The following is a 21,011-nucleotide window of genomic DNA, read 5'->3' on the forward strand; positions in this document are numbered from 1 at the left end:
CGGCCTAAAGAGATGAGGGGAAGATGCCAACTTGCAAGCTTTAACTCTCGCAATTGAGACTATTTTTTTCACACTCTAAGAACCTGAGATTATTTGTGAACTCACTGAATAGTACCTTTGCACGCATTATCAGTCCTAGCAGAGCAAGTAAGGGTGGTAGGCTGTAGCACCACAGACAGTCCTGCCTCCGACCATTTCTCATTGATTCGAAGCAGAAGGAAAGTTATTTAACCTCACTGGTGGGAAGCAGCCTGTTTCTTCTGCTTTTGTAGTCAAATTTTTTTGCCCAGCAGACACAGAAGGGACAGCTACAGCTCATGGCTGCAATATGAGGTGGGCCCGAAAAGCCCTGTTTGCCAACTTATTTAGACCACTTGTGGCAGCAGCCGCTGTTGACCTGCTAGCTAATCGTTTGCTCGTTTTACATCTAAAAGATCTGGGTCCCACTTAGAAGAACAGTAAACAATGCTATACAAATACTGCAGCCTGATAACCAAGCCCTACCTGTGCTTTCCAGGAAAGCAAAAGTCGGGCATCGATCGATTTTGGCATGGGACTAAGAGCAGCGTCCAGCTCCGCCGTTCATGCTACACCCCCTCGGGTTCTGATCGCAAAAGCCAAATTCTAGCGTCTAACCCAAGCACGCAGGGAGAGCTGCCTCCGTCCCGCATCTCAGCCAGTGAGCGGTGCGGTTCAGCTCCACCTGCCGCCAGCCGACTTCGGACCGCCCGGCCGTGGACGCGCGAGCAGGGCAGGGCAGGGCAGGGCCCGAATGTGATCCCCGATAGCCTCGCTGGGCAGCGCGGGGCGGGCTGCGCTCGGTGCCCGACGGGCCGGGCAAGGCAGGGCGGCCCCAGGTGCACCGGCTGCCGGCCGCTCCCCCGCGGAGGAAGGGCGCGGGAAGCCCCGCTCCCTGGGGGCACCCCGGTCCCCCCTTCTCCCGCCTCATTTGCATGGCTCTTATTACGGCCGTGCCTCGCTCCTGCCGCGCTGACACCGGCGGGCTGGAGAGCGGAGCCGCCTGCAGCGGGCAGCGCGCTTCCCTCCTTCCCTTCCCCGCCCCGCCTCAAGCTCGCTCTCTCTGGATGTTTAAGGCGAGGATGAACAAACAGATCCAGCCCGACCGCAAAGTGTCGGTGGTGGCCCCTTTGCCGGAGCGCCCGGGGCCGCCTCCCCCGCGGAAGGACGTGGAGCTGATCCTGGTGAAGGAGCACAACGGCGTGCAATACACCAGCAGCAACCTCCTGCCCGCCGCCCCCGCGCCCCGCTACGGCCCCCAGGACAGGGAGACGTGGGGCAAGAAGATCGACTTCCTTCTCTCCGTCATCGGCTTCGCCGTGGACCTGGCCAACGTCTGGAGGTTCCCCTACCTCTGCTACAAAAATGGAGGGGGTAAGGCGCTTCGCGAGGTCTCGCTCCCCGGCCCCCAGCCCCGAAACCCAAAAGCTGGGGGATTTGCAGTAAGGCGCCCGCAGAGGGGCCGCCGCTCCTCCCTTCTCCCCGCGATCCCGCTCCGCCGAGCTCCGTCGGGGCACGGACCGCTCGCCTCCCTCGGAGTTGAACTTAGTTTTGGGCACGGGCGTAGCTGCCTTCTGCTGCCGCGCCAGCCTTCTTTCGTTGGCAACAAATAGTATCGAGGGGAGAAAAAAAACTCGAGTGGTATGAAGTAGCATCTAGAAAAGTTAGCGCTGGATCAGAAAAAGGTTTCTTTGGGGTGGTTTTAATGGGAGAGCGGGATTTCTGCCCTCGTGCTGCAGTTGAGAGGTTCTTTTCCCCAAAGTAGGTAGGAGACTTGTTACAAACAAAGCCTCACCTCCTGCACAGTTTGACAGCAACAAACAGATCACACACAATAGTTACTGTTAGCTCAGAGTCCTGGCACATCTTCAGGAAGCTCTTAACTCCATCGGCCCCTTTCATCTCCCCGAAATCGCTGTGTTGGCAGTGATGCCTCCACGCTGTGAAGGAGTAACACCATCTGCGAGCCAGGCAGGTGCCTGGGTGCTTTGAAATCTCACACAGGGAGAACAGACCCTGCCTAGCAGATGGAGGAGTGTGCATGAATGGTGAATGACACAGATGGAAGAACTGCTAGAATGAAAGCACGCTCCGTAAGATAGTTAGGGATGTCTTGTTAATGTGGTTGCCTGGTGATAAAGGCTAAGGGTTCACACTTGTAGCATAAAATACTTGTTGCCCACAAAAGGAGGAATGCAGGAAGGGAGAATCCTCAGAATTTAACAGGCTAGTAGGAAGGGCTGGTACTGAAATACCTCCTCCCATGTGGTTCCTCTAGAACTTCAGAACAGGGTCACAGGATCTCTTAGCTCACTACCCAGAAAATGGTCAATACTGAAAAACAAACTTTATCCCTATTTCATTATTGTCCACAGCTAATTCCAGCAGTTCACACCGCAGCAGTACAGTGCCTTGTGACACCAGCAGGCTGCAGGTGTTGTGGAAGCATCACTCAGGTGGCTCCATACATACTCACCTCTCCTATATCTCAATCTTACAAAGTTTAGGGAAAGAGAAATGTTTGCCTATCTCACATTGCACACAGTGACACCCACAGTGTTTGAATTCCTTTCTATCATCCTTTGGGTCACCTTTTATCACCTTTATTCTTAGTCTGCTTCCTTTATAGTTTGCAGCTACTTCAGGCACGGGAGCTAACATCCTGCAACCTCATTTGGGTTAGTGTTTATGCATTATCTTATGTCAGTTCAGTCAGAGACACCTGCATCTTCTTTAGCATCTTTTGATTTAAAAACTTGCAAACTGGAGTGAACAGAAAGCCAACTACTTCACAGTCACAAGAGGCAGCGAAAAGTTTGAACCAATTCTTCCTTTCTGTGAAAGCAGAATCAAAACCTTTACAAGCAAAGGTAAGGGGGCCCTCTGCTATCAAAGTCTATGGAACGATTGAAAACTGGTTGCTGATATCATAAACACAAACAGCCGTAGGAAGCATCTCAATCAACATGCAGGGTGTCATTCTTGAACATATGTTTATCACAACACTCTTTACTGGCACTTGAAAAGACCTATTTTACCATAAAACGAAAGATGAGATAGTTATCATGATCAAAAATCAACAATTCAGAAGGAAAGATGCATGAAGACACATCAGCTTTGGCTGATGTGAGGACAAACTAATACTTCATGGTTTGATTGTGTTTGGTTTAATGAAGTTTAATCGTCCTGAGATTGTTTTTTTTCTTTTTCTATGCTGTTTGATAGCCCGTGGCTACCACTGTATCAGCTAATAGTATTCAGTGACGACAGTTTCCAGGACAGACCTTGAGCCGAGCAGTAGGAAATACAGATACAGGCTGTGACTTGTGAATGGCTCCATCTCATCCTTCTTTTTACAACAGTTGTCTTTATGGCATCTTAAAAACAAGAATTCCATCTGTTGCCTCCACGGTGGACATACACATCAGTTTCATTTAGCAGAAAATCCTGTAGGAGATTCAGCCTCTAAAAGTGCCTTACTGAGTTTCGCATCAGCTTAGTCCCTCATCTCCGTCACACTGGGGCTGGTGGCTTGTTAGCTCTATGGGTAAATTTTCCTACAAGAGCAAAGAAGAACAAGAGGCAGGGAGCAGAGATCTGAGATACTGTTGGGTTTCAGTTCTATCCTTCCAGTCCTGCACTCATTGATATCTTCTAAATGTGTTTTTTCCCACACTGCTGCTGCAGGAGGGAACCCTGTTAGCACCACAGCAAGCTTAGCTACCTCAAAAAGAATCCAGTGGGTTACATATCCATAAAGAAGATGTAATAAAAATAAAGGCACTAATTGCACTGCCTTAGTATTTTTGCTAGGCTGCTGAGTGAACTGAGTGGTTACAAACTTGAGTGTCTTCGGACTGATGCAAAAAAGGCAGTGAAAAGGAAGTGTCTTTCACTGCCACAAGCCCTAAGCCACTAAGATATTTGAACGCCTTTGTTTTCAGCGTATCTAGATGGGAAAAAAATTGCTATCCTTTCCAAATCTACACCCATATAAGTTCTACAGCAGCTTACAAATGTTAAATGGGAATGTTTAAGGACATGGAAGTGGCAGAAAAAGGCATTTCCCTCCACGTTTGACAAAAATGACATGGGTGACATGGACTATGATGTTCCTGAGACCAGCTATGACTAATTTAAGATGCCAGTGGTCACACTTAAGGGCCTTTCCATGCTTGTAAAAATAGGTTGTTCTTCATAAACCCTGAAAACTTCCCGGACCTTGAAGAGTATAAATACACACCGTGTTCCCTCAAAGTTGAATTTTCAAGGAGGGAGACACATATGCACATATATCCACTTCTTACTCGCCAAATCCTCCAGTTTCTTTCTTTGGTGAAGTCTGGGGAAGTTTCCTGATTAAAAACTAGACATAGAGGCTTTCAGGTTGAAGTTCCATGCAGACAAAAGTCCTGTTAATTTTCAGTGAGTTCTACTGACACAGAGCACGCTCCGCCCAGAGGTACCTATGTAGTCATTTCTACTGTTATGTTACTTTGGAGACAGCACTGGTGATTTCAGAAAGAAAAAAACACAACTATTTACATTTTAAGAAGCTCCCAGTAATAAAAAGCTAGAGGTATCCAGCGGCACTAAAATGCTGAATGAATAGCCAGAAACATCTGTGTTTTGGGAGTAGCCTGCTGAGACACCCCAATGGGACTTCAGTACAAAGATAGATGGCAGAATGTAACCTTTCTGATGACTGTGGCTTTTGGAAACAGTCTTCAGCTATTAAACAAAATAATCCCACGTTAAGTAGGACTGAAACAGCTGGAGTATTTGTCAGTTACCTGCTTCAATACGAGCTGCCTGCTCATTTGGGCAGACCCAGTGGCTGTGTTACAACATGAAACTGGTGTCAGAAAACTTTCAGGACAGTTTATTCTGAACAGTTTGGATGAGATCTTGTCCTCACTGACTACTAGGAAGCAGGAGTGCCCACTCTGTGTGCTAAACTACTTTATAAAATAACAGGGATGGTACATTAGCAAGCTGCTATTATGCAGATAAGGTGACACTCCAGAAAGGGCAGAATTCTCAAACGTTGCCTTATCAGCTTGGTGATCAATAAACACTGCTCAGCTACTCATCACAACACAAAGGAGAAGCACTGTTTGCAGCAAGACAAATGCTTTTTGTGCAGTCCCAGAGTCCAAAATCAGCACAGTATGTCACTGGAGAAATCATCAACTATGGCTGTCCCTACTGGCTGTTCTCACAAGTGCTCTGAGCTCATTATAACTCATGTCTGGCAAGAACCCCTTTGGTGGTGATGGTGTTTGTTTGTTTCTTAAAAGATTTCCTAACATGTCCAACCTCTTCAGCATTCCTCAGATCAGTACGAGGCTGTGCTGAAGTAATGAGTGGTGTCAAAAGCAGAGCCTTGTCAATTTAGGGAAAGATTTGTCATGATAATTTCGATTACACCTAAAATGTTGCTGATGCCAACTGAAGTTGAGTAATGCCTAGCATGATTAACAGATGTGTTCCCTGTGGGGGAAGGCGATGCTCAGCCTTAGGTAACCAAGCTATTGTCGACTCTGTACCAGATACAATTAATATTAACATTTTTATTTAATTTTCCTGCATAATCTCTGGAAATGTTACTATTTCCCACTGAAATTTGTGGAAAAAGGATTTACCAACATAAAATACTCCTTTTTGTGAGTCAAAGTATTTGCACGGTCAGTTACGCTCAGGCTACTAATTGTTGGATTAGTGACCTGAGACTTACTGTATCATAACAATTAGATTAAGCTTTTCATGAATTTACAAACAGCAGCAGATAAATATTTTAACAGCTCTTTAGCTATCATAACATACACTTTTAATCTCCTCTGAGATATTATTTTCTTAAGTGTTCATAGATCACATAAGAAATCATTTGCTTCACAGTACAGCTCACCAGCAGTCAATACCTTTTAGAACAGAAGAATCTTACAGCTTATCATAATGCTTCATTTCTTATTCATACTTCCACAGGCTCTTATGCAGGATTTTGCAATCCACAGTGTAGGTATGTAGGTACCAAAGACAATATGCAACCAAATATTCTCTATTATAAATAAGGCTAGTGCATCATATCACAAAAAACAAGATCTGATGCTGACCTGCAAGCTTGCTTTTCTACCAGGCACTGCACCCAAGTGTTTGCCAGCAAATTTAATCATTAATATGAGTAAGAATACAATCTGGCACTTTAACTTCCAAAGGTGGTTGACCTTTGTCTTTTAATATCAGTGTTTACATTCCAAAATAGCACTGATGATGATGATAAATCAACTTTGAAGCAACCTCATTACAAAGACTATGCCAAGAGTTTGACTCATTAATCAATCAAAGCATGGATGCAAATCAAGTGATTTTAGTTTCCTAATACAGGCTTTCAATTCCCACTATCAAACCAGTGACCTCAGACAGGTCAAACTGTTACACTGACATCCCTACAGTGGCCATGAGCTTTGTGCTCCAAGGCTTCACGTGACATGTGGGACAATCTCAGCTATGCCATGTTGACATCCCCTTCTTCCTGGATTCAGTGGCCAGCTCACAGCTGCTCTCCTCCTTTTCCCACATGACTTCATCACTCCTCTTTCTTCTCTTTGACAGCTATTAATCAGCTGGTTTGTATGTAGCATAGCTTCCGCAAGGCTCACCAGCACTGTAGTGCACATGCCAGCTACTGCTCTGAAATTCCCTGTTCTCCTCCACTTGCCCATCAGTCTCGCTGGCTCCACAAAATAACTCTTCAGAACTGTAATTTCTCCAGGGTTATAAACCCTGGGTATATTTTATACCTACTACATATGAAACATCCTGAATACTTGACAAGGACAAGCGGAGTATTTTTGACCCAAATCTTTCATCAATTCTGAAATTGTAGTTTCTGTTAGACTCAGAATGCCATGAAGTAGTACAATATATGGGCTCCCAGCTAAATACCTTATGAAACAGAGAAGTTATCTGTCCCTGAACAATTCTAATGACCCTTAGCATGACAATTTTACAAAGGTTCTGGAGAAGATACATGGTAAACAGATAGAGGTTGCAACATAAGAGGACCATCCTGCATTCAGTGCAGGACAAGCATTCAGAACCAATTCAAGATGCTCTGCTCAAAGTGGTGTTCCAGCTTTGCTCCTCCAAGACAGTAAAAGAAGCTGCTGTGACCCAAATGAGCTGTTTTTCCAACAAAAGCAAGCATGCCTCTTTCTCACTGCAAAGAACGAACATATTTTTTGATTACTGCTCAGCATCATTTTATTCTGAACTAAGAGGAAGGAAAGATATCGAGTAGTGAACTGCTATCTTAGTCCCACTGTTTGGAAACATAAAATCACTGCTTAAAGTGTTTTTCCCCATCCATTTCTTTATGCCCTTCTAAGTTACGCAAAGAAGCCAGGGATAGCCCTAGAAAGCCCTTCCCACAGGACAGGCATTCCCCTTCTACAAGTTAGTAATGAGAGTTGAGTTAGGATCCTTACTACAGATCCAGGAGTTTCTTAATTTGGCCAGGGATCTCAGCTTTAGGACACTCACTGGAGCTAACACAGCGGGTATCTAATCTTCATCTTTTTCTAGTCTGTTTTCTCCCTGACATCTTTTTAAGCTCTTTATTAAATTTGCTAGAAGCAAAGGAGAACAGAAAGGCCATTTCAGGAGTGTAGCAGCCAACAGCCCTTCTTTATTAAAGAAATAAAGCATCTGTAAGGAGGCCGAGATGTGGCATGGATGATTTAGGGGCAGAATTTCTCTTTCACCTTTTGGCAAAATAGCACAAAGCTCTCTGTCAGTTCAGTGCATGTGTGAATACAGCAGCCTAAAGGTGGTTTTTTCAGAAGATGAATACTTTCATTTCCATACTTAAACCAATGTGAAATAGAAAACTAATAGAGCTACTTAAATGTAAGATGAGAGGGAGCATACAGTTCTGGCAAGTGTTTAAATTTCCTACGAGGGAAGTTATGATTAAAAGCAGTCCACAAATTACTGAGCCTCTTGCTGTGAATTAAAATGGAAACAAATGGTTTACAGAATTCAGAGCAGCTTAAGCAGCAACATCAAAGCTCACTGCCTAAATTTCTGCTGCATACAGTGGGAGTCTCATCAGCTGTGCTCAGTTCTAAAGCCTTTGTCCCGCATTCACCAAATGATAAAACAGCTAAGTGTAGCTGTGTTTGTACTGTAGACTCTATAGCATTTACATATACTGTAATTACTAGATGATATTGTAGCTAATTGCTCTCAGCTATGTTACAAAATAATAAAGCACAACTAAATACATTCCATACTTAGAGATATTTATATTAAAACACTGTAATTTAGGAGGCAGGAGACAAGTTTGTACGAAGTCTTTGTAGTAACAGTCTGAGATCTTTTACTCCTACCTCTCTCTTTGTACTTCCCATTGGCACTGTATATATTCTTCCCATAGAACATACAAAACCATGCTACTGGGTTTCAGGGAATCTTGCACTGAAAAAAGGATCAGTTGTGATTAATTTGCAACTAACTCTTCACTTCTTGCCTCCTAATGTGACGACAAGAAAATGTTATTATTAAAGTTGAAATAACTTGTATTTGGGCCAACTCCCTCACCCCAATCTGCTTTCAGTGAAGTTGATGTAAAGATTCCAGGATTCTCTCACTGATTATAAACCTTCAATTTCTCTTCCTCGAGCCATTTGAGCCATATCTTGGCAACCTATTATTCTCTCTTCCAACTACAACTCCTTAATCTTCCCTTTCCTTTTCACTGCCTTTGTGACATCTTGGACCTGCCATAGCAGGATTTAAGCTTAATTGTGTAGATCTTATGCACTGGTGCCCGAGTGAGAATAGTTTCCAAGGAAAGGCTTTATTGCCCATCAGAACTTGACTTCCCAAAGATGAACATCTGAGCCCTCTGGGGAACCAGCAGCAAAAGTGCCCACACCCCAAGTAATGGTGAAACAGCCCTGATTTCATGGAAGCCCTGGAGAGAGAACAGCAATACAATTCAGCATCTCAGCTTAGATTCAGTGTACTTCATTTCAGCCCTATAAGATTTTGAAACTTTTATTTCATAAACAAGGAGAAAGGAGGTAGGAGCAAAGGAGAGGAAACAGTTAAGTTGCCTGCATTGTGACATTCTTTGTGAAGACCATAGAAAAAAACTAACTACTAATCAAGGGAATCCTTTGTTTTATTCTCACTCTTGCTCCTTTCCCCCATTCTGCGTTTAAACATTGTGCAATCTCTCTCTGAAGCATGACAAAGGTTGAGAACTAGGGTCTGCCATACAGCAACAGAAACCATCAGTGGGGAGAACTGTCTCTGTAAGCCACGTATTTCTTTACACCCATATTCATCCAAAGCACACCGGCAAGTTTCCAGCGCACAGAGCTCCATGATAACACGTTCATAAATAAAACACAGGACAGGAATTGGGCAGGCAGTTGTCTTTTGCCAGTCCATAAATGATTTTTGTGACTAGTGTTCTGATTGCTGGTACGCAGTAAAACAGGCTGCCCTTATTATATTGTAAGACTTTTTATAGAAGATGGTAATTTTTACAGTGCTCCTGCTCTTTGTTTAAGGCTTTGAGCACAACCACTCACTTCCAAAGGCACAAATAACTGCAGAAGCTGCACTATTTACATAGACATTAACTGGTTGCTATTATTTGACTATTACTGTTGTCTAAGAATAAATGCAAATTTAAGTGTCTGAAATAGTCTCCAGCGCTATCAGACTGCTGCTAGAGTACTCAAACATGAAGCCTTTCTTGATTTGCTTTGTCATTAACTGCTTCCCTAGAAGATGCAAGTTACACCAGCATAAACGTGCAGGACCAGAAGAGCAAAGATGGTTTGATCCAACCCCACTGAGGCACACAGGAGTTATGATTTCAGCAGTGAAAGCATATTACTCTTTCAGAGCTTGAGAAAACTATTGCACAAGTTCCAAGCACTGCAATTAGTGACAGAGTGAGCAACAAGCCATGCCTTGCTACAGCCCTCCTGCTAGTTTGAGAAACAGTTTCTGTGGTATTATGTACAGGAAGGATTGTAGCCGGGTGACTGCATGGCATTCCTCTTTACTGAAGGCTGCAGAACGGTGGGAAACAAGCAGAGGGTTTTCTGGCTCCTCAGCAGCATGCAAGAATTGCTTGCATTGGAAGCCTTATTGCTTCCCTGACCTTACAAACAGGCTGCTCCCAGGGATCTAATGTAAGCACTGAAAAAAGCAGCCAAGCACTGTGTACCTAGTTTTTTGCTCCAGGTGTACCAGGTAGCACTCTTCACTGCTTTAACTTTTGTTTCTCCTCCCTTTTCAGTAGTCAAACTCCCCTTGCAGTGTCCATCCTGAAGCATGCCAAGGATGTCAATACAGTACTTTCCATTAAGATCTGCATCTCTTGAGGAAAACTATGAAACTGATGTCAAATTCCAGATTATTTTTAAAAAGAGAAAGAAAATTAATTAATTTAAAAAAAAAAAAAAAAAAGAGGAAAGGCTGGACTTACTCTGACACACTGCTCTACATAGCAGTGTAACAGGCAAACTTTCTCTGGACCACAAGATGGAGCAGTAGATCCTTATAGATCTCAGTAGATCCTAATCTGATAATCTAAAAGCTATCTAGCAAGCACATTGGAGGAAAAATGACTGGAGGACCTAACAATATGGCTCATGACTTTCTCATAGTGTCAGCAATGACTGCTCCCAGGCAGACTCCTCTTTGATTTCCCTACTCCTTTCCTTTAGTAGGAAGTTAACAGGAGCAGCAGCATTCAGTGATATGTAATTTGCACCAAGGGGTATCCTGGTCTGCCTCTAAAGCTCAAATATTTGTGCCCCCTTCTAAGAAGGGCTTAAATATGCACGTGGCATTTTATATATTAGCTTTATAACAAAGGAATAGCTCATATTGGGGTGTGCAGATGTGTCTGTGAGATCACGAAGCAGGTTTTGGCAAGACTGGTGATATTAAGGGATTTTATTTGGGGGAAGAGTTTGATCATTTGCTCCCTTTCTGTAACTCGTCCTTCATTTTCTAATAGCTCTACACAGCCTTAGTTAAAATCAATAGATTCATAAACCACAAGGGAGAAATCCTGACCCAGCTGAAGTCAATGGGTGTTTTTTTTCCATTGACGTCACCAGAGCCAGGATTTCAACCCAAATAACAGACGTCTCTCTCTTAAGGGCTCCTAAGTAGACAGAATTTCCAGACTAAGAATTTGCGAGAAGAAAAACAGAGGAAAGTAATAAAAAACTATTCAGACTAAACTGATATAGAAGACTTCCACTGACTGGTAACTGATCTGCACTTGGTGCAACAGTTCAGAGCTTCAGCCAATAAACAAAATGCCAGGACTTACATAGATGATGTTCATTATTACACAAAATGAATTTATTCTGTGAGAGTTAGATAATGACCTCAGCATTCTCCTATGTAGGGCTCAAGCTATAAAAATGTACTATTTTAAGAAGTGTGTTCTATTCTGTTTCATAGAGACAAATGATTAGGCAAGAATCTTTTTCTGGCTGTCAGGGCTAAGGAGAAGAGCTGGGAAAACACAAAGCGAGAACAAGACTTCAAAAACCAGGAGGCAAATAAAAGCACTGGACTAGAAGATCTTACATTTTAAGACACTTTCAATTATTCTGGGGCTTAATACATGGTTTGTAAATTTCTGAATTACCAGCTTTAGGAATAGAGCTGTCACCAGTTAGTCTCTTCCTTCACTCATTCCTAAAGTAAAGCAACAGAAAACAGTGATCAGACTTTTCCTAAATTGCAGTGTAATCCTTCGCTACTCATATGGAGGCTACTGACAAAATCACCATCTTTAATCCTAACTTACAGAACTTGGACATTTTCAAGATCACCTACTTTTTTCCTCCTAAATTTTATTTAACAATCGTGAGGTGTTATGTCCTCAAAAGCTGTTTAGCTAGGAAAAACTACAGCTGTGCGAACCATCAGGAGTCACCAAGTTTTGCCACACTAACTAACCTCCTGTAAGTTGTGTGTTTGTGGTGAACAAAACGACCCGACTGCAAGCTGCAATGGGCAAGGCTCACATTCTCTTCCAGCATTTCAGCTTGGAGGTCCCACACCCAACGGCAGTGATGGAGCACATGCTGGACTGCTTCAATTAGGGGAAACATTTGCTTTGCTGCTGAGGAAAACAGTCCATAGAGAATTACTTCGTTCCTTATGGAACTGTGTTCATTTTCTACTTTCAAGCCTTGTATAAATATGCATTATAAATAGTTTAGAGTAGGATTACATTTTGCTTCCTGTAGGGGCATGAGAAAAACCACTGATCCCGAAGGCTTCATTTATAATGACCAAGAGTAAAGCTCTGATTGACCAGATTTCATACAGGTAGGAATGTACAACTGCCCCATACTTCTGTGATAGAGCACAACCCTTTATTGACAAGAATAATTTAGAGAATTTTTTCTGTATAAGAGTTAGTAAAAATTCAGATAGCACAGAAAGTATTAAAGTATTACAAATAAATCTCTAGTGAAGCCTGGAAGGAAAAGGAATGTTTTGCTTTGGTCACTGTGTCCAAAAAATTAGACTTATAATTTAAGGTTGGATTAATCACTAAACGTACAGCAAATTTTAAGAGTACCTCAGGATGTTTATACTTGACTTTTCTGTAGCCGAATTTCAAGGCATTTACCCCCTATTAGTTTGTACATTAATCCTCTTGAAAGCTGCCTGGCACTTGCCTAGAGCTGATTTAAGATGTCATAAGCGCTTTGTTTCACCTTGGCACAGTTACGAATCTCATGATGCCTAAAACGGGTATTGTGGCCTCTCCAGAGAGTGCTCAACTTGTGGGTTGTTTTTAAGTTTAACAATTAAAGACAACCTGCAAAAGACAAGCAGTCTGAGAGGAAACACCCTCCATTTGATGTTGTGCTGGGAACTCCTAACTGTACTATTACACATGCAGAACAAAGTGCATTTCAGACTTCTTGTTTCACTGTGCACCTGGGTTAATACCAGAGCTCTAATGAGCAGTAGAGCTTAAACCTTCTCATTAATATCCCATTACATTTTGTTGCCATGAGAGAGGTGGCAGCAGAGGCGCACTCTGGCAGAATGGTGCCTGACATGGAAGCGCATAGGAAGAAAAGGCATGACATTGAATTCCTCTGTACAGAAAAATAGCACCCATTGACATTCATCAGTGTTTGCTGAACAGATGGACACCAACCAGTGGACGTGAGCACAGTGAGGCAGTGAGTGGTGCATTTCAGCAGTGGTGACACAGTGGTGCATTTCAGCAGTGGTGACACTGGTCACCTCCACTGGTGCAGATTTTTACAAGTATGCATGCAGGCTCCTGTTCATCACTGGCAAAAATGCAGAGGTGACTGTGTTGAAAAAAAATAGCGTTTTGTAGCTGAGAATGTGCCCTGTCACACAGTGTTATTGTGCTCTTTGCATCTGTTGCAGTTTCTGTGAAAATAAATATGAGGCATTATTTTTGGAGCAACCTGTGTATCTAACAATTTCTTCTGGCATCAAAATCAGACAGGTTCATGAACACTGAAAATATTCATTTGAGTTTACAACTGGCTGAAACAAAACAAATAACAATGAACATACAAGTTCATTGAGAAGGGAGAGAAAACTATGACTAATGTATCTGAAGTAAAACAGTAGTTGCCAAAATCTCACTGGCACCAAGCAAGGACTTCCCTATGCTTAAAAGAGAATCTGATGAAGTAATATCTCCTTTCGTGTACATGGCTATATTCTGTACATTACAGAAAATGATTTTTAAAACACCATATTTCAGAGAATGCTGTCAGATGAAGTTAGTTTACTGAAGATTTTCCAGTGCTGGAATCCAGAAAAACTTGCTGATCTCGATCCACCATAAATAGCTTCTGATATCTTTGCTGAAAAATACTGTCAGCCAACCGTGCTCTACTACTGGTAAATCAGAGCACATTTTGACAAACACTTTGATTTCGTACATCTCAAGTACAGCCTACACCTTACATGGGTGGTTTTTTTGATATGATTCAATTGCAGGTGAATATATCCATGTGTCACATCTAATGATTGCAAGGTGGGGGGAAAAAAAAAAACTGCCAACAGTGGAAAACTAATGAAATGATAGAAAGATTTTTTCCTTCTTAATTTATCAACTCTTAAGCTTCCAAGCGCGTCAATTATAAAGTAGCACCCTTCCCCAGATGAGCCTCTGCACCCTGACCCAGTGGCTCAGTACTGCTCACTTCTCCCACCCAGCACCTCCAGAACAGCTTGCTAACTGCAAAGCTTGCTGCTTTGTTCTCAACAGGGTCAGCTGCTCTGTAAAGGACACCATCACACCTCACAAACCCTGTCTTGTTGCACATTAGTAACAGAGATTTCATAAATCTCATAACAAAACAGTCTACAAGCTGTCTCCACATTCCAGCTCTCTTCTTCTCCCAGCGAGATAAAAAAGAAAAAAGCACAAAATGAACAAGATGGATTCGGGCAGGAATGTCAGCCACTAGACCCTCATGTTCATACAATCTCCAGGTCATTTACTTACCAAACTGTCAAAACCCAAGCGGATGCCAATTCATGTATTTATAAACAAAGGGGTCAGCTACAATAGCAAACCTGCTACAAGGTTGGATAATGGTGAAACAAATGCTCTCACTGCCACCTCACCTCAGCTTGTTAGACTTCACGCAGTCACAAGAATGGCAGAAGATGGGAATGGCTTAATTCATTTCCTAAGCTTGCAGCAGTGAAGGTCAGCAGCAGAAATGCTGACAGAGCTCCAGAATTCCCACTGCCATGCTGGGCATCTTACACTTACCTTGCCTGTATTGTCTAAAGAAACATGGTGGGTTTTATTCTTTAGTTTCCTTCCAAAGAACACAGGTCAGAGTTCTGTTCTTCTGAGGTTCTACGATTGTCTCTAAACTACACACTGCTGTAAATATGACCATTTCATTAATTTATACAAAGGGGACCTTAGCCAATGACTTGGGTGTGATTTATGAATGAATCATGCTGCTCTGAGCAGCTGGGTGTATTTAACTCTCATTAATTTGTTCAAAGTAGCTACTAATGAGTTTCTTTAGTTCATTATTCTCATAGCAGAAAGGTGAAGAGATTATTGGGTTTGCACGGAAGAGTAACCCATTCTTTTACATACCAGTAACAAGCTTATAAACAGACTGCACTTCAAGTCTCTTCAAATGACTTCTAAGCAGCAGGTTAACAGCTCAAGATAGTAAGTACATAAATAAATAAATAGGTAGAATAAATAAATAAACACATACATAAATAAAGGCTTCAGTTTGACATCAGCCTGTGTACAGCACTGAACCATTTCTGGAAACTGTTTGTTTTCATTTTCTATGAGCAAAAGGAACACTATTAAAATTGGACAAAAAAAAGCCTGGAGGCTCTTCCCCAGAGTGAGAGTTGAAATATAGATAGGTTCAAATCTAGCAATTTGTTAGAGCAGCTAAATACGAGGGTTTCAAAAGAAACACGTAAGTCAAGATGGTATAGCTCCACTGCTCCACTGCTTTTATGGTTCAGAAATGCTTTCCATAAAAAAGGCTGCCTACTTGGAAGATTTTATATAAGCAAAGTGCTGTGAAGTTTTTATAGTATGCCGTTCAATCTGTTTCGCAGAAAAATGTTATTTTTGACTACCATAATCTACCTCTGTTCAACATCATCATCTAGCTGCTGTTAAAATCATCTTGGCTTTGGCACTGAGGCTACATCGTGCTCCTTTGCATCTCTGACTTCTCTTTGCTGTACCATGCAAACCCTTACTGTTTTTACCCCCTGGGCAGTAAAGGTTGGGTCTACCCACCTGCTCCTTTCTACTTAGACTCCAGCAAATACGGCTTGCTGCAAACTGACCTCCCCAGAGATACTCTCTATGTCTGTGCTGGCAAGCCAGTAACAAGCTTGAAGACCCAGAATTAGGATTTCTGTACTCAGAAATACCTCTCTTTCCAGCCACTTAGTTTTTCTCTGCGTTGGGGATTTCCTTTTTTATTCACAAGAGTCTTACAGTAGTAGAGTTTCCACTCATTTTCCTTGTTATCCAGGGAAATTTACTGCATTGTCAATTGGCTGCTGATATTTTTTCAAGTACTCTTTACTCACAGTTTGATCAGGCACAGATCAGGTACAGAGATTAGCTTGTACTTCAATTCATCTTTTGGAAGATCTTTGTTTTTAGACTCTATTCTTGAACAAATACTGGCAACACTCCTATCTGAAAACATACTGCTATACTTGCCCAAAGTTTGTTAGCTTAGCAGACACCCCTGCCAGTTAAAGTTTTGACTACAATATCCATGGTAACAAAGGCAGAAGGCTAATAATGGACCAGCAGGAGTACTTCAAAATCATTTCGGCTAACCCTGTCCTAGCCAGCTTCTTGTACATGCTTCAGCAAATTCTTCTAGGACAACAGTCATTGTTTAAATGATCATTCGCAAGCATTAGTAATTCACTGCTGCATTCTTTCTGGTATTCAAGAGTGAAATGAGTCCTTCTCATAGGATTGAGAGAACTATTTGAGGCTGTTTTCCTCTCTGCTTCCCCACTAAGGATGCTGTGAATGTTGGGCAACAGAGGGAGGAGAAATTCAGAGTGGACTCTCTTAGACTAAAATGAAAAGGCTGTTTTGGCACTCAACATAGGAATGCAAAACCTGTCCTGTATTGTGCCCCGCATTAATCAGACACTGTAGTTCTTTAAAAACAAAAACAACAAAAACCACTGTGTGACTTTCAACTTGAAGTTTCAAATAGGTGGTTTGTGTAGAAGTAGAGTTTGACCTCATCTTATTTCACATAAACACAGAAGGCTTCCTTAACTCTGTGTGTACTACGGTACCATAAGGGAATGAAGTGCTCAAATCTCATGAAATCCATAAACACTGAAAAGCAACATGTGCAACAGCCCAAGGGCAACGTGTGGCCTTTGAGCTACACGTGACTCAGTAGCAAGTCAAGCCAAGGCTAGGTTACAAATGTTAATTACTCCAGATTTTTGGCTGGGAGGGGAAAGTGGGAACCGTTAGGGATTGCTGAGACCAGTAATGCTTTCTGGGCTGCAGCTGTGTGCTCAGTCCCATGCCCTCACACAGTGAGGGAGTGGAATCCCTTGAGCGCTATCAGGATGTTGCTGCCAATGCAGCAGTCCCGCACTTAAATTCCCTTAGCTCTGAGGTAGGTAGATCTTGGCTAGTTGCTCATCCAGTCTGAAATGCTAGCCAAACCATGTGCTCCCTGAGAGTTCAGCTGACAGGGCTATAGGAATGTGCCGGCCTTTTGCATTCATGCAATTGGAGCACAGTAGTTTGCATGGCGCAGGCAGGAGGGACACAGTTGGCGTGTCACCCTTCCTAATGGTTTGGCTTTATAGACCAGGTAGGCATTTGCTACTCCTTCAGAGAAGCATGTTGCTGTGCCCAAGTTCACAGCAGCAGACCCACAGCAAGAGGCTCAGCTGGATGAATTTTGCTCCCTGCCTCATCTCTAGGGCGTTAGCAACAAACTCACAGGATGCTATGAGGTCTCCTTTCCAAAAAGGCCCTGCCTTTCACAGGGTACCGTGCACAAACCAGTCCCACTGTGGAGCCTTTTCTTCCTTGGGTGAGAAGACTAGATACCAAGATACTGACAAAAGTATGTGACTTTTGGTATTCTTTTACCTAAAGTCAAAACAAGAAATGCCCAGAAGTCTCCAAAAACATTTGAGACAACTTAACGTGAATAAGCATCCTTACTTTGTGTGCTTATTAATCTCTAATTTATTTAAAAATGCTTCACACACCATCTTCATTACCTGAAAAGTAACCCCAGCTATGAAACTCTACTATGCCATGTAACTGCTTTTGGCAGAAAATGACATCACACTTTATTAATCCCTTGGGAAGGAGGGGTGGGAAGGGAAGGAATAGAAGAAAAACTTCATTTATCTGAAGCCTGGAATGATTTGCAGCCAAATATATGATGCTTAAGCAAGTGTGCATAAGTATGGTACACTTCACAGTTCATCAAAATATTAGTCATACTTAGAAAACACGTATTTTAAACTACCATTAATATTTATGTCCACTACACATCTCCAGGAGAGTTGTTTCATACACATATTTCCCTATCCAATTTGTGGCATAATTTTTTCCATGCCTCTTGACATAGTTAATCAAATTGCACTCACGCAAACTCCAATACCTGCCGAAGGCAGCATGCGAGGTTTGTGAGTCAGATCTGTATGCTGTAGTAGTGTTGAAGCAAGATAAGTGTGGCACTTGAAAAGCTGTCACTTCCAAGACCTACGAATGGAAATCCACCTCAAATTATTTCTGTAGATATTGCTACTAATGAAAACAATATGAACTTTCCCAGATTGAATTAGTTGAGCGTGCTTCAACACTGAACAACAGGATATCAAGTATGTAGAAACGCAAATATTTTTCCTCTAGAATATATAAATAAATTGTAGTTCAAACAGTACAGCACTGGAAGGCTTATGAATTCCACTGAAATATTATTAAAGTATGCATCATTTGTACTGAGTAGCTCCTGTGATTATAGGCTGCAGTTGCACTACGCTCTTTAGAAACACGAAAGAGAAGAATCATGCCTCCTAGTATGAGAAAACCAATGTATGTAGATTGCTCCAAAACTAATGCCTCCAATTCATTTCCATAGAAACTACAACAGTTGCAAAGAGCACAGTAACACAGTGTAATAGAGCACATTCTCAGCTGCAAAACACTATTTTTCAACTCAGTCACCACCACTAGCTGTGCATTTTTTGCCAGCAATGAACAAGCGCCTGTATGCTGCACCCATAAAAATCTGCACCAGTTGAGATGACCACTGTCATCACTGCTGAAACAAACCACCCCTTGCCTCACTGTGTTCACATCCACTGGTTCGTCAACATCCAGCAAATGTCAATAAATGTCAGTGGGTGCCATTCTTTGTCCATGGAGGAATTCAACAACATGCCTTTTCTTTCTATGCGCTTCCATGCCATTTGGTCAGGCTGCCCCTCAGCTGCCATCTGTTTCATGGCAACAAAATGTAACAGAATATTGATGAGAAGATTCAACCTCTACAGCCATGCCACCTCTGATGTTGTGGGCCATCGTAATAAAATAGGGGCATTACTTTCGGAGCAATTCTTGTATTTCAGCTGTTCAGATAAATTTGCAACACTTTAAGCTACTCTTTATTTCTGGTGCTACACCTTGGTCCTGTTTCACTACCAAATTTCAGCTTTAGAATCCCCGAATTTTGGACTGAATGCTGAATACATTGCCCTTACCATTACATTATAGCACATTACTTACTAGAGGTAGACTGTAGTAAGAGTAAGGGAACAGGGCTTGGCTTTGCATTATTCTGTCCTTTCATTTCTCTCTCTGAGCAGTTATGCTAGCCAGCTCACTCTAGAAATAGCCATGAAAAGCAGACATAAAGGAACAACAACAAAATTCATGCTGCTTACTGGCTTGCTGTAGGTAGCTTCAGTAATATCTTTAGCTTTTATAGACTGCACGTGCCTTCTGAAAGTTTACGTATTTAGAAGCAGAGCACTTATTTTCTTTTGCAAGCAAAGCTTTCAAGTGACTAAGCCAGTACAACAGGCCTTAAAGGTTTGCACAGACTCCAACTCCTTGCTGTTGGGAAAGACAGAAGTTGCTGTTCCATTACTTTTCCTTTTGCTGAACAATTTTAAGCAGGTTTGTCGCAATCTATTTTCTTTTAAGTCGGTTACTCCTAAGGAGACCAGTCCATCATTCTGCATACTTAGCGATTCTCTCAGTTTCTTATTTATCACAACAATCCAGTCATTTTTTTTAATACAGACATTTTACATTAATTTAACTCTTCAGAACGAAGCAAGCTATGCAATGAAATGAAAACTGCACTTTAGAGCCACCACAAAGCAGAAAACTGAGTGAGTATCCAGTTATTAAGTACAACACCAACTATAACTGATGATTCATACCATCACGTATAGCCACGTCTTTTGGGGGAGTCTTCTTTCTTTGACTTGGATCATATAAAACAACTAAGAAATTTTCAGACAGACAAGAGAACAAAGATTCTTCTTTCTAGGAAGAATCTTTTTTCCTTTCTAGTTCCCAAAAGCAGTAGCTTTGTCTTTAGCCAGTTAGCTAGAAATAAAGTAAAATGTAATCAAAATATAAACTACAATGTCTAATTATTCTATTTTCAGGTGCTTTTCTTATTCCCTACATCCTCTTCCTAATCATTGCTGGAATGCCCCTGTTCTATATGGAATTGGCACTGGGACAGTACAACCGAGAAGGAGCTGCCACCGTGTGGAAGATCTGCCCAGTGTTCAAAGGTAAGCGTCCCCCTGCTCCCTTGGAAAGCACAGTGAGGGTGCCAACACCTGCAACCACAAACAAAGGAAAGGTCTTGTCTTTTCACAGACAGCATGATATTTGCTGACCTTTCTCTAACTCTTGAAGTCAGAAGCCTTTTTGTTACCATGGGTGAAGCAGAAAATGAAAAAAGCCGCACACAGAAATCATCTTGCAGGCTATTGCTCAGGAGTGCAGCAGAGAGCAATAAGCAGAAGGAACTGTTCAACCCTGCCCCCCTTTTGGCTGCACGCTGGGGATGGGGGGAGTTGGGTTTTTCTGGGTGGAAGGAGGGGCTGGAGATGCAAAAGATTAGAAATATCAAACCTCATCCATGTCAGTTCAGCCCTGTCCCCCTCTGTAACACGCAAGCAAGAAGTAGCTGGGGCTAGCTGCTGGGGGCACTGAGGGGCTGTCTAAAGTGGTGTTTCTGGAGGAAAGAAACCGCGTGGCATCTGTATGTGAAACACTTCTTAAGGAGCCTCAAGAATTTTCTTTACCATTGCTTACCAGCAAAAATCATGAGCTACCCAATGTAAAATCTTTTTGACACACAGCTATCAGAAATCACTGAAATGAAACCACT

General features: G+C 42.3%; 1 protein-coding gene across 6 annotated transcripts in view; it reads left to right on the forward strand.

The window, feature by feature from the left end:
* Positions 1–21,011, forward strand: part of SLC6A2 (solute carrier family 6 member 2) — a 74,722-nt gene that overhangs the window by 718 nt on the left and 52,993 nt on the right. For 3 of the 6 annotated variants that reach the window (XR_006180188.1, XR_006180189.1, XM_042877135.1), the window contains exons 1-2: positions 960–1,392; positions 20,275–20,406. Coding sequence is in view for 4 of the 6 variants with exons in the window: in XM_042877135.1 (XP_042733069.1) it covers positions 1,086–1,392; positions 20,275–20,406 (439 nt within the window). In the remaining 2 variants the exon portion in view is untranslated. Of the gene's footprint in view, positions 1–937; positions 1,393–20,274; positions 20,407–21,011 lie in introns of those variants that run through there. The other 3 variants (XM_042877136.1, XM_042877134.1, XM_042877137.1) reach the window with 3 other exon arrangements.

This window comes from Lagopus leucura, unplaced genomic scaffold (assembly GCF_019238085.1).
Source record: "Lagopus leucura isolate 7727_CA_CO unplaced genomic scaffold, USGS_WTPT01 Super-Scaffold_100017, whole genome shotgun sequence".
NCBI lineage: Eukaryota > Metazoa > Chordata > Aves > Galliformes > Phasianidae > Lagopus > Lagopus leucura.